The sequence below is a fragment of the Myodes glareolus genome, chromosome 2 (assembly GCF_982192425.1).
Source record: "Myodes glareolus chromosome 2, mMyoGla1.1, whole genome shotgun sequence".
In the NCBI taxonomy this organism is placed as follows: domain Eukaryota; kingdom Metazoa; phylum Chordata; class Mammalia; order Rodentia; family Cricetidae; genus Myodes; species Myodes glareolus.
In genome coordinates, this window is record NC_142027.1 from 133,924,183 (window position 1) to 133,939,726 (window position 15,544).

The window sequence follows — 15,544 nt, forward strand, 5'->3', positions numbered from 1 at the left end:
GTTCAGTGAGGCAAGAGTCCTATTTCTGGGCAGGTCCCTTCAGCCAGCCAGCAAGTGCCAGGTCGCCATTCCTGCCCCACAGTTCTGTAATCCCTAACGCTTGGAGACATGTTGAAGAGAGCATAGCTCACGCTGGTGCCATAGTTCCCTGCATTTACTTCAGGTGTGTATTTATTTATGGTAACGGATGAGGGAGCTAGGGCATTAAGATTACTCTAAACAGCTCCCTTCTGGATATAGCTGCAGTATTGGAGGACAAGGAGGTTCCCAAAATCAAAGGGAGGGGATGCAGACTCTGCAGCTTGGGTAGTTGGGACTTCCACCCAAGCGAAGAAGAACTCCGGGTCCCCTGTCTGCTCACCTCTCCACAGCTGACCCCCTAGCCAGTGTCCTCCACCTGCTCTGCTGGACACGGGATCAAGCAACAGTTTGATCTCCTTCCAGTTCTACACTACCCAGATGGGACACCAAGGGCCAGCAAAAGGCAGGTTGAAGGTCACTCAGCACGCCTCCTTCCAAGGATGGCAGAACCTGTCTCAGGTGCTGGCACCTTCAGAACCCCTTCTGGCTCTGGACCAAGCAGGAGGGGGAACCCGCTCCCCCACCCACCCGTTCTGCTGAGTCAGCACTTGCTGATTCAGCCCTGGAGAAGCAGAGCCAAGGACGGGGCAGAGGAACTCAGCGCCCCCAGCTCCATCAGTTGGGGACCCGAAACAGCCCACCATAGGTTTGCAGGTAAAAGACTGGGGGACTCGAGGTTCCGTGTTAGAGGGCAACCTAAACACCTCTGAGGCACTCAAAAATTTGGGGTCCATCTGGACCACAGTCTCTGGGGCTCTATTGGTGATCTCTGGGGAGCCCCCGCTCAGGCTCTATCGTCCGGAGAAGCCCCACCTCCAACACCTGTTCTAGTTAAGGAAGGGATCATCAGCCCCCCTCCTCAGCTCTAAGAAGACCCGTCCAGAGGTCCCTTCTCCTGCCCTGGAAGACCTACTTAGGGACATCCTAGAACAAAGACACCTTCCTTTCCCAGGGGAGCAGGGCGCGGCACCTGCTAAGCCTGGGTGCCCCCCTCTCACAGGACAGAGAGGGCGGATCCCCAACAGTGGGTCCTAGACAGAGGCCCCCACAACCCTTCCACGCACCCCAGTGGGCACCCAGGGACTCACACATCCTTGGCGGGCAGCGCCCGTCCCTCCACCACGCGAATACTCAACGAGCCGCTCTTGGCCATGGCGCACAGTCCCAAACTTTCCAAGCAAGGAGTCTGCCGAGGTTCCAAGGCTGGACCAGGAGGTGACCCTACATATCACCAGCTTCGGACCCGGCGCGCTGTCCCTAGGCTCCCACGGGTCCGGGTCCGGGGTGTGACTGGGCTGGATGTGAGGCTGGCAGGGAGAAGTGCTGGATCCCGGGAGTGGACATGCGTCCCGAGCTACAGGTAGCCGTGTGCTGCGCTCCCTCCGGGCAGGTTGAGCCTGGTGTCTGCAGCTTGGGAGGTCCCTCCCGATCCCGCCCCCCTCCCCGCAGCTGCCCCGCCCGCCGTGAGCCCCACTCGAGCGCCCCCTGCTGGCACCCCAGCCCGCTGCACCCAGCTGGGGACCCCAGAAGCTTTGGGGCAGGGGGCAGGGGCCGCGGGCAGTCAGGCAGAGCGGTGGGCTACGACTGAGCTGGCATTGGGCCCTCCAAGAATCCGGATGTCTCCCACCCGGCCCCAACCCAGCACCTCCCTATGCCTCTGCCACCTCTGCCACCTGCCACCCAGCGCCAGCTTCGGGGTCCCGGAACAGTACCCGCGCTGGGCGGCAGGCGGCGCACACTCCCTGGGGGTCTGATGCGAGTGGAGGGAGGGGCCTCGAACATACCCCTTGCATGGGCTCCAATTAAACCCGGAGTGTGCCAGCGGAGGCTCTCACGTCACCGGCTGCCACTGCGGGGGAGGAAGCCGCGGCCGCAGGGGGAGGGGAGGCGCGGAGATAACACTGCCAGGGCGACACGATAAGAACCATCTGCAATCCTCGAACTAGTTAACCATGTGCCAGGCACGGCCTGAGCCTTTCGTGGGGATTATCTCACTTCCGAGCCCTCAGCAACTCTGTGCCGTACGGGTATGCCCTCCATCTGTGGATTAAAAACAACAACAAAATAAAACCAAAAAAAAAGGGGGGGGGGGGGACAAAACAAAAAACTGGGCTTCTGAGAGGTGGGGTCCCTTGCCTGAAGTCTCCTTCCTAGGTTTGAATTCTGACTGCCATTTGGTGGATTTGGTAGCTGTGTGGTCTTGGATGAGTCACTCAACCTCTCTGTGCCTTGGTTTGGTTTTCTCATCTGTTCAGTGAGGGTGACACGTGTCTCATTCACAGGGGTTTAGATAGGATTAAGTAAGATACTCCTATACGGGTGACAGAGCAGGGGTAGGCAGGAGGTATTCAGTATTATTACTGTTGTTCCTCCAGGTGTGACTTAAATGCCACATCTCCTGGCAAGCCTTTCAGGATGCCCTTCCACCCCAAACAAAGTTCTTTTTCCTCTTTCCTCTGTTCCCAAAATGCTTTCTGCTTTTGCAAGCTTTAAATGAGTTCAGTTGAACAGGAGACTTATCCCAGGGTAGACACGGCACAGTTTCCTTCCTCCTGGAGTCTGCGGCTTACCTAACTGGAGGGTGTTTAGAAAGGCTGGCAAGGGCCTTGTGCAGCTGGCCGTCTTGGGGCGGGCACCCATGGGAGTGCAGAATGAGGTCACCTGACACTGCCCAGACTGGCAGGACTGGGAGCACCTGCCCAGTTCCTGCAGTGCCTACCCAACCCCGGGAGTACCTGCCCAGCCTCAGGAGCAGGAGCAGTCTAGTGGTCTGAATTCCCTCCCTGTCCCACCCGACAACCAGCACCCAGCCCAGATGGAAGTGGATGGGCATCCTAGGATTCTCTCCCAGTGGGTTACTGGGAACAGCAAAGCAGCCAGACTCTCAGAGAGATGCCAGGGGCGACCCAGGGCTGAGTCCCGAGCTGCAGCATCCTCCCTGCTTCTGTTACCGCCTGCCACCATCTGCAGCAATCACTCCACATCTCTCTAAGAAGGAAGAAAACTTGCCGTGTGCCCAGTGTGGTTCCCCAGTACCCTCCCACACACACACACACCTGGGTAGAAGACACCTCAACCTGGAACCTTTAACCCTGGGGTTACAGAGACCCCAGACAGGTTATCCAAGTCCTCTGGGATCCTCATGGAACCCTGAGTCCCATAACATAATGGCCCAACAGTCACACAGCCAAAGCTAAACAGGAAGCCCCCAATCCAGGCCCGCAGGGGGAACAGTCAGGTCCAGCAAGGTCTCCAAGGAGTCAGCTCTGTCACCCACCCCCTTGACACTAGGTCCTCTGGAACAGTGGCCACACTCTCTAAATATTCTACATGACTCCCCCTCCCCCAGACACCTCCTGTCCTAAGAAACTAAACTAAAACCAACAGGGGTCTAGAGTCCTGCTTGACAACCCCTATCCAGGGTCCTAAGAGGGAGGGTGTATGACTCACTGGGAGCCACCAGCCAGGACAGAGAGCGGAGGCCCTGGCAGCCATCAGATAAACATGAGACCCAATCATGTCCCCTTCCATGGGCAGTATGGGACCAGCTGTTCCAAACGTTCCAAGCACACAGTAAGTGTTCATGGTATGCCCCACAATCGCCTCAAAGACAAACACACAGTCCTCGTCAGCTCCGTGTGTCGTCCAGCATGGACAGCTGCAGACAGCAGACAACAGACATGGAGAGACTCAGGTGAAGCCCAGACACGACAGCCCACGCTTGCAAAGCCAGCACAGGAAGCTGAGGCAAGGGGACCATGAAGTCTGGTTAGCCTGGGTTACAAAGACAAACCATATTCTTAAAAAAAAAAAAAAAAAAAAAAAAAAAAAAAAAAAAAAAAAAAAAAAAAACGTCACCCAGTTGGTAGAGTGCTTGCCTAGTATGTGCATCAAGCCCTGCGTTCCTCTGCTCCAGCCCACAGTGCCACACAGCTGTTAACACCAGCCCTTGGAAGACAGAGGCAGGAGGATTAGAAGTGTGAGTTCACCTTTGGCTACTTGGTGAATTCAAGGGCAGCCTGGACTATGCCTCTAAATAAATTAAGTCTTGCCGGGCGATGGTGGTGCATGCCTTTAATCCCAGCACTTGGGAGGCAGAGAAAGGCGGATCTCTGCGAGTTTGAGGCCAGCCTGGTCTACAGGGCGAGTTCCAGGACAGCCAAGGCTACACTGAGAAACCCTGTCTCAAAAAACAACAAAAGAAATCCTATAAAGCCTTAGGTGGGGAAGGTGCTGGCTCCAGGTTTAGGGAAGGGGTCTTGCTATGAATGCCAGCAGTGGGTGCTCTCAGACAGGTGAGTTGTCCTCCCAATGCCCCCGTGACTTCCTGGTAACAGCACCCATCTCATTGGAGGTTTGAGCCCACCTGGTACCCAGCAAGGACCCACTAGGTGTAAGGGTCCTCATGGAGAATCCCAGCTCACTCAGGAGCCTGGAAGCCTCACTTGGCTTCACCCCAAGGTCAGGCAGGTAGAGCGCCAGGCCCAGCCCAGAATTCCAGGGATGGAGGGAGCGCTGCATTCCAGCTAGCACACGGAAGTGTTCGTTCTGGATTGTAGATCTCGGGGAATCTGGGGTTTGGGGTTTGCTCTTTTAATCGAGACAGAGAGATCTGCCTGCCCCTGAAGGCTCACTGCTCAGATCTGGCTGACACCCCCACCTGCTCTGCCGGGGTCCAGGGGAACTCACAGATGCTGAGCTGAGCATCCCTACCCTAATATCATGTTGGGGGTCCAGGAAGGCAGGGCAGTAGTACCACAGAGGACTCCCTCGATCATGAAATCTGACTGAACCACCTTTGGTACCCCACCTTCCCCACATCAAACCGTGAAAGGGATACTTACTCCACGGAAACTGGCAGCCGACACATTGGGCTTGGGTTTGGTTTAGAGATACAGACTCTCACTACGAAGGCCAGGCTGATCTTCTTGGGTTTGGTTTAGAGATACAGACTCTCACTACGAAGGCCAGGCTGATCTTGAACTTACAGTACACTTGCTTCAACTGCTGCATCATTGGGATCCTAGAGTTGAGATTCTGACTGTTTATGATGTGAAGTCCCTTTTCCAGCCTATCACTGGGTCTGGGACTCCTGAATTCACCCTGTAGGTTTTTCCCAGTTTGGGTGTGAGGGCTACAGGTCTGTAACCTCAGCGCGTTGGAGGCAGAGGCTGTAATTCAGGGATAACCTCAGCTATGTAACAACTTCTGGGCCAGTCTGGGCTACAGGCAACATTGTGAGCAAAACACAACAAACAAACTTTTTCCTCCACCCCGATTTTGCCTTTGCCACAGGTCCTGCTGGCTCAAGGGAAGCCTTGCTATCCACCCCCACCCCCTGTACAGCTACCATGTCCTTCAGCTTCAGCTACTTGTGGTTCAGTCGAGTAAGGCTTGTGAGGGGTGGGGCCAAAGGAGGTCAGAGGCCAAGCCCATGGAACAATATACAGCTATTAAAAAGGAGTTTCCAGGCTGGGAGCTGGCTCGACCGGAAAAGGACGTGCTACCCAAACAGGAGTGGGGAGCCCCAGCACCCATGTAAAAAGTCAGCTTAGTTGAGCCTGCCGGGAACCCCAGTGTTGGGAGGGGTGTATGGGGGAGATAGGTGGGTCCTGAAGACTCACTGGCCAGCCCAGTCTAAGGGACTCAAAGAGGTCTGGGTTCAATGAAAAGAGCTTGTCTCAAGAAAAATAAGAGGGAGAAAACCCCAAGCAGACACCTGATGCTTGTACAGGTGAGTGTGTACACACACACACACACACACACACACACACACACACATTTTTATTTATAGGGGTCTGACACAATATTTTTTAGCAGGGCGACTATCAGTTTGTGACTAGCCTGAGCTACATCTCGAGAACTTGTTTGAAAAAGAAAAAAAAAAGCCAGGCAGTGGTGGCGCACGCCTTTAATCCCAGCAGTTGGGAGGCAGAGGCAGGCGGATCTCTGTGAGTTCGAGACCAGCCTGGCCTGCAAGAGCTAGTTCCAGTACAGACTCCAAAGCTGTATAGGAGAAATCCTATAATAAAAAACCAAAAAAAGAAAGGAAAAGAAGAAGTTAATGGATACTTCCACATTTTTCTCTTCTAACTCCTGCCATTTGGCACCCAGAAGCTGGAAAGCCCAGCAGAGGGGTGGGGAGGCAGGGAGGCAGGGAGGCCTGTGGAGTCCCTTGCTGTCATTGTGCCCCCACCCCCACCCCCGAGGCCCTGCTGGCCACACTCATGACCTTGGCTTCCTGACGGCTTGTTTGGTGGTGGTTTACCCACTCACTAGCCTTATCGCCTAAATGTCAGGGACAATGTCTGATTCATGCCACCTCCCACACCCTTGGCACGCTGACTCAAAACACACTTGATGGGTACAAGTCAGTGCCCCTAGGAGCCAGAGCCCAGCGTTTCCTTGACCTTCTTCCACTGATTGTCAACTCTCCGTCCCCAGAATATCTGGGATGGTGTCCTGACCTTCAGCAACTTAGTTCTGCCCTGTTCACCGCCTTCTTCACACCCAATGGCAGGCCTGCCCTGCCAGGGGTCAGTCTCCCCTCCTAGGGAGATGGCAGCCACTGAGGCCACGGCTGGGGCAGGGCTGACAGGTCTTGGGCACAGGTGAGGGGTGAGAGCAAGTGCTTTGTCTTTATACACAAAGCCTGATTTGTGACGGCTGGGCACAACTCTGGGCAAGATGCCATGAGGGACAGGCAGCCACGGTGGAAGGCGTGCGCAGGATTGGCATACTACCCCCTTCCCCAGGCTGTCTGCCCAGGAAACAGGTCCCTGACGGCCTCCCCCACCCACGCCTTGGAATGGAGAAGGAGGAAGGGAAGTCATTGGACCGTGAGACTGAGGGAGGGGGGCAGTGGATATTTCCAGAGCATGTGGGTTTGTGGCCAAGGGCAAAGGCAGCTGGGAAAGTATCCTGCTGTCACTAAACATGCAATGCAACCTAACATCCCCCTGCCCCCACCCTAGCTGGGGACAGAGGCAGGGGTGCCCAGCTCACTGCGTGGCAGGGGAGCCCCAAACCAACCAGACACATCCTTCTGTTTAACAGAGGGAACTTCTGAGGCCTAGGAGGAGAAGGGCTGTCTGCAGCTCGAGGCACAGTGTTCCACAGATGACAAGCCGGTGGCTTAAGACCCATTGCTGCCTTTCAGCCACACGCAGTCTCGGGGCTGGGGTGGCTAGTGGCATACAAGCAAACACCAGACCGCCTGGTGTGGCAGGCCACACCTGGAATGTCGGCACTCAGAAGGCAGAGGCAGGAGGATTGCGCTACTCTGAGGTCAGCCTGAGTTACAGAGCAAGATCCTGTCTCAAAAAAAGGAATAGAAGAAAGAAAAGCTAACGCCAGTCCCCAAGAGAATCAGTCTCTCATCCCTCTAGGCCCAGATCCTCATGAGTCACTCACACCACAGGTCTGATCCAGCCCTGGCCCTTTCGTGCTTGAATCCCACACACCAGCCTACAGGCCTTCCTTCTCTGGCTGCCTCAGGGCCTTTGCCCTTGCTGTGTTTGCCATCCAGACCACTCTTCTAGGCTCAACTCGCAGGTCCTTCGAGTCTGTTTACATGTGACGTTTTCAAGGGCCTCCCTCTTCTGGGAACCTTCTTGGCAATGCAGAACCCTTAGATGTATCCAACCTCCTGTGGCACATGTCTGTGAACCCATGAGGACAGCTTTGAGAACCCATGAGGCTCGGCTTTGAGAGCTGATGCATCTTTGACACCTATAAGAGTGTAGGACATATGGTAGGTATTCAATGAGCATTTGCAAAAGTGAGCTAGGGAGATGGCTCAGTCAGTAAAGGTCTTTCTACACAAGCATGAGGACCTGAGCTCGACCCCTGGCCCCTACATAAAGAGGCGGCATATATTTGTGACCTCAGTGCTAGTGATGGGTGGATTACTGGGTCTGGAAGACCCTGTGTCAATCGGTAAGATGGGAGATGGTCCAGAAAGATAGCTAATGTCAACCTGTGTCCTCCACGTGCACATGCACACACACACACACACACACACACACACACACAGAGGGGGGAGAGGGAGGGAGGGAGGGAGGAAGAGGAAGAGGAGTCATCATTATGCATACATCAAAATAATTAAAACACAGCCTGTTTGGGATGTGTCTTAGTGACTGTGTGTTTTACATGTACAAGACTCTGTGTTGGAGACTCAGCACTACAAAAAAAAAAAAAATAAGGAAATAAAAGCAGAAATAAGAGCAGAAGAGAGAAACAAACAGTATTACAGGCTGAGTATCCCTCACCCAAAAGATTTAGGACTAACCTCATTTCCTTTTTTTTTTTGATTTGTGGGGGTTTGTTTTGTTTCGTTTGTTTATTTTTTTTATAAACTTTACTTAATAAACATCCCTGATCTGAAAATTTGGAATCTGACATGTTCTGAGTTCAGGAGTATTTCAGATCTCAAATTTTTCTGATTAAGAATGACCAACTGTAATAGAAAGAATGCAGAGCTACTGTATGGTGGGGCTTAGAGAGGCAAAGCCAAAGGCTTGTCGTTAGGTCATGCGTGGGGGTGTGCACCTTTAATCCCAGTACTTGGGTGGTGGAGACATAGTGGATTCCAGGACATCCTGGGATACATGGAGACCCTGCTCAACAACAACAAGGGGAGCCGAGAGATGGCTCAGTGGTTAAGAGCACTGACTGCTCTTCTAAAGGACCTGGGTTTGATTCCCAGCACCCACCTGGCGCCTCACAACTGTCTGTAATTCTAAGATGTGGATGTGGCACTCACACAGACATACATGCAGGCAAAACACCAATGCACATAAAATAAAATCACTTAAACAACAACAAGGATGGCGGTCCCTTCTTAGAAGGTAAAACAGACCTAGGACTTGAAAGTCTAGATCTGGGGCACTTCCACAGAGAAATAAAGGTTCACATCCACCCGAGACTCTGCATGTGGCTCAAAGCAGCTTTATTCTTTTTAGTTTCTTTGTTTTGGTTTTTCGAGACAGGGTTTCTCTGTGTATCTCTGGCTGTCCTGGAACTCACTCTGTAAACCAGGCTGGCCTCAAACTCATAGAAATCTGCCTGCCTCTGCCTCCCGAGTGCGCCACCATTGTCAGGAGGTGATTGCACATGCCTATAATCCCAGCACTCAGGAGACAGGTGGACTCTCTGTGAGTTCGAGGACAGGTTCCAAAGCTACAGGGAAACTCTGTCTCTAAAAACAACAAACAAACAAACAATAAAAAGGTGTGAGCCACCACCACCACCACCACACGCCCTGCCGCTCCCCTGTTTGGTTTTTTTGAGACAGAGTGTGTAACCTTGGCTGTCCTGGAACTTACTCTGTAGACCAGGCCAAACTTAGGTCCTCTGCCAGAGCAGCCAGTGCTCTTAACTGCTGCACCACCTCTTCAGCTGCTTAACTTGTGGGATTTTGTTTGTTTGTCTGTTTTGTTGGTTGGTTGGTTGGTTGGTTGGTTGGTTGGTTGGTTGGTTTTTTATTGTTTCGTGGCCTTGACATCCATATGTAGCCAAGGGTAACACTGAACTTCTAATCCTCCTGAGGGCTGATGTGACAGACAGGTGCCACAACACTTAATTCATACAGTGCTGGGGATTGAACCCGTGGTTTTGTACATGTTAGGCAAGCACTCTATCCACTAAGCTACAGCCCAACCCCCGTACGACATTCTTTCTTTTTAAGATTTATTTATTTATGTATTTTATGTATGTGAGTACTTTGCCTGCATGTACATCTACAGACCAGAGGACAGCATCAGACAGTTGTGAGCTGCCATGTGGGTGCTGGGAATTGAACTCGGGACCTCTGGAAGAGCGGTGAGTGCGCTTAACCACTGAGCCATCTCTCCAGCCCCTGTACAACATCTTTGACACGGTAAAACTGTGTTGATGCTGCTGGGTGGGTCTCGGTGGGGGAACAAGTGGTTGTTAGAGGACATAGAGGGGAGAGGGCATGATGTGGACTAGAAAAATAAAATTGCAGGATATAGAGATATTTTGTTTGCAATCTAAGAAATAAAGCTTGCCTGAAGATCAGAGTGTAGAGCTGAGCCACTAGTGAGCCATAGAAGTCAGGCAGTGGTAGCGTGCACACCTTTAACCCCAGCACTCGTGAGACAGAAGCCGGCAGAGTTCTGTTGTGTTCAAGGCCACCCTGGGCTTGAATCTATCTAAAAGAGAGATGGAGCTCACACAAAGGTGATCCCAGCACTTGGGATCCCACGCCTTTAATCTCAGCACTAGGGAGGTGGAGACAGGAGTGATAAGACTGGGAGGTAAGAGAAATTTAAGGCGGGAGGAGACAGGCGCTCAAATGCAGTCTGAGAATTCAGAGACAGCAGCAGTGTGAGAATTCGTAAGGACAGGATCGTCCCTTTGGTCTGAGCATTGGTAGAGGTAAGAGATCTCTAGTGGTTGGCTGCTCTGCTTCTCTGATCTTTCAGCATTAACCCCTAAATCTGACTCCAGGTTTTTATTATTTAGAACAATTAAAATTGACGCTACGGCAGGAAGTTGTACCTTTGACATTCCCTCCCACTCAAACAAGGTTAAAAATCAAAATGGAGTCAGTCAAGCTAAGGTTCCACATCCCTGAGCTAAAATTAAACTGTTTTAATTTTAATGTCCGGCCTTCCCAGAACAGGGATTGGCAACAACAACCAGTTTCCAAGCAGGCTGGTTTCCACGGGAAATCATGGGAGAGATTACTCTGCTTTAATCCTCACACAAAAGGGCCTGCAACAGCAGGATGTCTGATCATCAGGGATCTTCCTATGTGGCTGCCCGGTCCCAGCTGTACAAGAGAAACTTGGAAATGACCCTGTGTGTGTGTGTGTGTGTGTGTGTGTGTGTATCTGTGCATGTGTCTGTGTCTCTGTGTGTGTGTCTGTGTGAATCTGTCTATGTGTGTGTGTGTATGGTGTGTCTGTGTGTATCTGTATGTGTATGTGTGTGTCTGTGCATGTGTCTGTGTCTCTGTGTGTGTCTGTGTGAATCTGTCTATGTGTGTGTATGGTGTGTCTGTGTGTGTCTGTGCATGTGTCTGTGTCTCTGTGTGTGTGTCTGTGTGAATCTGTGTGTGTGAGTGTATACATGCATGGACATATGTGTGTCTGTGTAGATATGTATCTCTGTGTAAATCTATACATGTGTGTATGTGTGCATGTGTGTGCACACATGCTTGTATACATGTATGTGCATATTCGTGTATATGTGTGCATTCATGTATTTGTGTGTGTGCATGCATGTATTGTGGAAGCCAGAGGTGCATGTCTGGTGGTCCTAGATCACTCTCCACCTTATGTTTTCAGACAGAGTCTCTCACTGACCCAGGAGTTCATCTGTCCATGCAGGTTGGCTTCCCAGTGAGCCCCAGGGACCCTCCTGTCTGCACCTCCCAGGGCTGAGATATTACCTTGGTCCACCACGGCCAGCTTTTGATGGGGAGCTAAGGATGGGAACTCAGCCCCTCACGTTTTCAAGGCTCCCTAGCTCCTCCTGTCTGTTTCCGTTCTGACTTTCTTCACGCCTCCCTCTTCCGTTAAGCCGCCCTCCTTCGTTCCAACTTTGGGAACATTTATACTGTTTTATGGAATACAGTGTTCCTTGATTCTAGAATTCCATATAAGGGGGGCTGGGGAGATTATTCTCGCGGAGCAACGTTGCCTGTGTGTGCATGGGGACTTCAGCTTGGGGCACAGCACCCATCACCTGTAATCCCAGCACTGGGGAGGCGGGACAGGAGGGGCAGTGAAATACCCTGTCACAAAAAAGGGAGGGGGGAGGGAGGGGACAATGGGTAAGGGCACTTGCCACCAAGTTTGATGACCTAAATTCAATGTCTTACCGCACCCCCAACACCACATAGTGGAATGACAGAACCAGCTCAAGTTGGCCTTTGACCCCAAGAAATGCAGTGTGGCTTGCCCACAAACTACACAACAAATAAAAAAATGTTTGGGCTGGATGGTGGTGCATGCCTCTAATCCCAGCACTCAAGAGGCAAAGGTAGGTGAATCTCTGAGTTTGAGGCCAGCCTGGTCTACAGAGCAAGTTCTAGGACAGCCAGAGCTACACAGGGAAACCCTGTCTCAAAAAAAAACCCACAAAGAAACAAATAATAATAATAATAATAGTAGAAGTAATAATAATAATAAATGCTTAAAAATAAAAGCTATCGGGCTGGAGAGATGGCTCAGAGGTTAAGAGCACTGACTGCTCTTCCAGAGGTCCTGAGTTCAATTCCCAGCAACCACATGGTGGCTCACAGTCATCTGTAATGAGATCTGGTGCCCTCTTCTGGCCTGCAGTCATACATGGAAGCTGAACACTGTGTACATAATAAATAAATCTTAAAAAAATAAAAAATAAATAAAAACTATCAGCCAAGACTATGCAGAGAAACCCCGTCTCAAAAACAAATTAAACAAATAAATATAAATAAATAAAAATATTAAAAAGCTGGATGGTACCTGAAGAATGCCATTAGGCTGTGCCCTGGCCTCCACGCACACACACCCACACCCATAGTCTATGGTCATCCTCGGCTATACTGAAACCAGCCTGGGATACATCAAACCCCGTGTAAAAGCCAAACAAAACAACAGGAAACTGACCGGTGATGATGGGAACAACCTGGGAGTGCAGCTCTGTGTACTAGATGCAGCTCAGAGGATCACGTGTTTAGCTGACAGGACTCAGAGGTCCATCCTCACTTACAGTGACACTAGGGCTTTAATGGAAAGCAGCTGAGCTTCTCCATTCAAGGGCTGAAGAAACCACAGTGCACAGTGTCCCTGGCTATCCCAGCCAACCCGCAGTGATGGCTGTGAACTGTGAGATGAAGCCGTCACTGCAGGAAGCCAGAGCAGACACCTGATGCAGAGACTCTAGAGCAAAGCTGCTTGCCGCTTTGCTCCTCGTACCCTGCTCAGCCTGCTTTCTTATAAAACCCAGGACCACCAGCCGAGGAATGGCACCGCCCACAATGTGCTGGGCCTCCCACATCAGTCATTAATGAAGAAAACACACGACCATATTGATGCATTCACCAGCATTTGGGAGGCAGAGGCAGACAGATCTCTTAGTTCGAGGCCAGCCTGGTCTACATCGTGAGTTCCAGGACAACCAGGGCTACACAGAGAAACCTCAGAAAAGGAAAAAAGTCTCAGGGGGGAGGAGAAAGAAAGAAGAAAGGAAGGAGGAAAGAAGGAAGAAAGGAAGGGAGGGAGGGAAGAAGGGAGGAAGGAAGAGAAGAAGGAAGAAAGAAGATGCCCCCTACAGGCCAATGGAGGCATTTCCTTAACTGGGGGTCCCTCTTCCCAGGTGAAGCTTGCATCAAATTGACAGAACAAGTTCAATAGTGTAAATACTACTCGGCCAGGAACAAGAGGGGACTGACCCCATGGCAATGCTTCTGAATCACAGTGGACAGAGTTCAAAGGTCACATATCAGTTATCACCGCGTGCCCCCAACCCCATCACCAGGAATGGAACCCAGACTCAGCCTTCTCTCTCTCTCTCTCTCTCTCTCTCTCTCTCTCTCTCTCTCTCCTCTCACTGAGCTTCATCCTCAGCCCCCATTTTTCATTACTTTTTCTTTTGAGACAGAATCTCAGTAGGTTGCACAGGCTGGCCTCGAACCTACGCTGTGGTTCAGTACAGCCTGGGTGTTTTGTTTTGTTTTTTTAGACAGGGCCTTGCCATGTAGCTCAGGCTGGCTTTGAACTCTCCACCCTTCTTCCTCAGCCTCCTGAGTGCCGGGATTGCAGATGTGCACCTGCATAGCCTCAAGGCTCGAGGCGGGAATGAACCCCGGGCAGATCACGAATGGGCCCAGAGACTCGTGGGATTTTGCCTTACTTGTGGTGGCTACACGGCTTTACACGTTCGCCAGCCCATGAAAACGTGTGTGAAAAAAAGGGGTGAATTTCAGGAGACAGAAATTACACCTCTGTTTTTTTAATTAAGAAAAATGAGATCATGTTTCTTGCCGAAGCTTCGCATCAGGTTACATGGAAAGATAATGTGGGTAATTTAATGCAAAATGCTCAAAGGGAAAATGTGGGTTATTTTAGATCTCCTTTTTAAAAATATCCCCTAACAAAGTTCCCTAGGAGCCGTTTTAAGCAATGCAGGCATTACAAGTAAGTATAGGTTGGCCCAGGACTGGAATCCCGACGCTGGAGGGGCTGAGGAAGGATTGGGAACCTGAGGCCAGCCTGGGCTACACAGTGAAACCTTAACTTAAATCAATGAACCAATCAAATTGAGCAGGATAGCGGTCTTGATTAGGGTCTCTATCACTGTGATGAAACACCATGACCAAAAGCAACTTGGGGAGGAAAGGGTTAATTTCACTCACAGTTTCACAGCATCAAAAGCAGTGAGGACAGGAACTCACACAGAGCAGGAACCTGGAGGCAGGAGCTGATGCAGAGGCCATGGAGGGTGCTGCTTACTGGCTTGCTCCTCATGGCTTGCTCAGCCTGCTTTCTTATAGAACCCGGGACCAACCAGTCCAAGAACGGCACCACCTACAGTTTACCTGGCCCTCATCAATCACTAATTTTAAAAATGCCCTATAGGCTTGCCCAGAGCTGGGTCTGATGGAAGCGTTTCCTCAACTGAGGTTCCCTCCTCTCAGAGGACTCTAGCTCGTGTCAAACTGATGCAAATCTAACTGGCACACAATCCTAGCACTTGGGAGACAGAGGTGGGAAGTCAATCCCAGGTCCCATGAGGTTAAGAAGAGAAACAAGTCTCACAAGTTGTACCCACACACCACACAGACACACATACACATGCACACATGCACACACACACACACATATATACACATGCATGCACACACATGCACACATATGCACATATGCATGCACACATGTAGATGCACATACACACTCGCAATACACATATACAGATGTATGAACATATACATACACGTGCATGAACATACACACGCACACACTAAATTTTTTTCAAGACAGGGTTTCTCTGTGCAACCCTGGCTATCCTGGAACTCACTTTGTAGATCAGGCTAACCTTGAACTTACAGAGATCCCCTTGCCTCTGCCTTCCAAGGTATGAGCCACAATACCTGGCAATAAAACAGTTCTCTTTTGCGGAGCGGGTTCGAGACAGGGTTTCCCTGTTTAACAGTCCTAGCTGTCCTGGAACTAGCTCTTGTAGACCAGGCTGGCCTTGAACTCACAGGGATTCACCTGCTTCTGCCTCCTGAGTGCTAGGATTAAAGACAATCACCACCACGGCCCAGCTAATAATTCTTAAAGGTAAACAAAAGAAATCAATTTCTTCGAAAAGGAAAATTACAAGAAGCTAATGCAGGAGACTCATCATGGGTTAGAGACCAGCCTTGACTACATAGTTAAGCATGTGCACACTTGGTACAAAGTGAGACCCTGTCTCAAAGAAACTGTCTTGAATCCCCTCCCCCCCA

At 51.0% G+C, this 15,544-nt stretch overlaps 1 protein-coding gene across 2 annotated transcripts in view; it reads right to left on the reverse strand.

Moving 5' to 3' along the window:
• Positions 1 to 1,512, reverse strand: part of Rasal1 (RAS protein activator like 1) — a 30,942-nt gene extending 29,430 nt beyond the window's left edge. For both annotated transcript variants that reach the window (XM_048422362.3, XM_048422372.3), the window contains exon 1: positions 1,170 to 1,512. In XM_048422362.3, coding sequence (XP_048278319.3) covers positions 1,170 to 1,234 — 65 coding nt within the window. In that variant the 5' untranslated portion in view covers positions 1,235 to 1,512. The remainder of the gene's footprint in view (positions 1 to 1,169) is intronic.
• Positions 1,513 to 15,544: the final 14,032 nt, after the last annotated feature.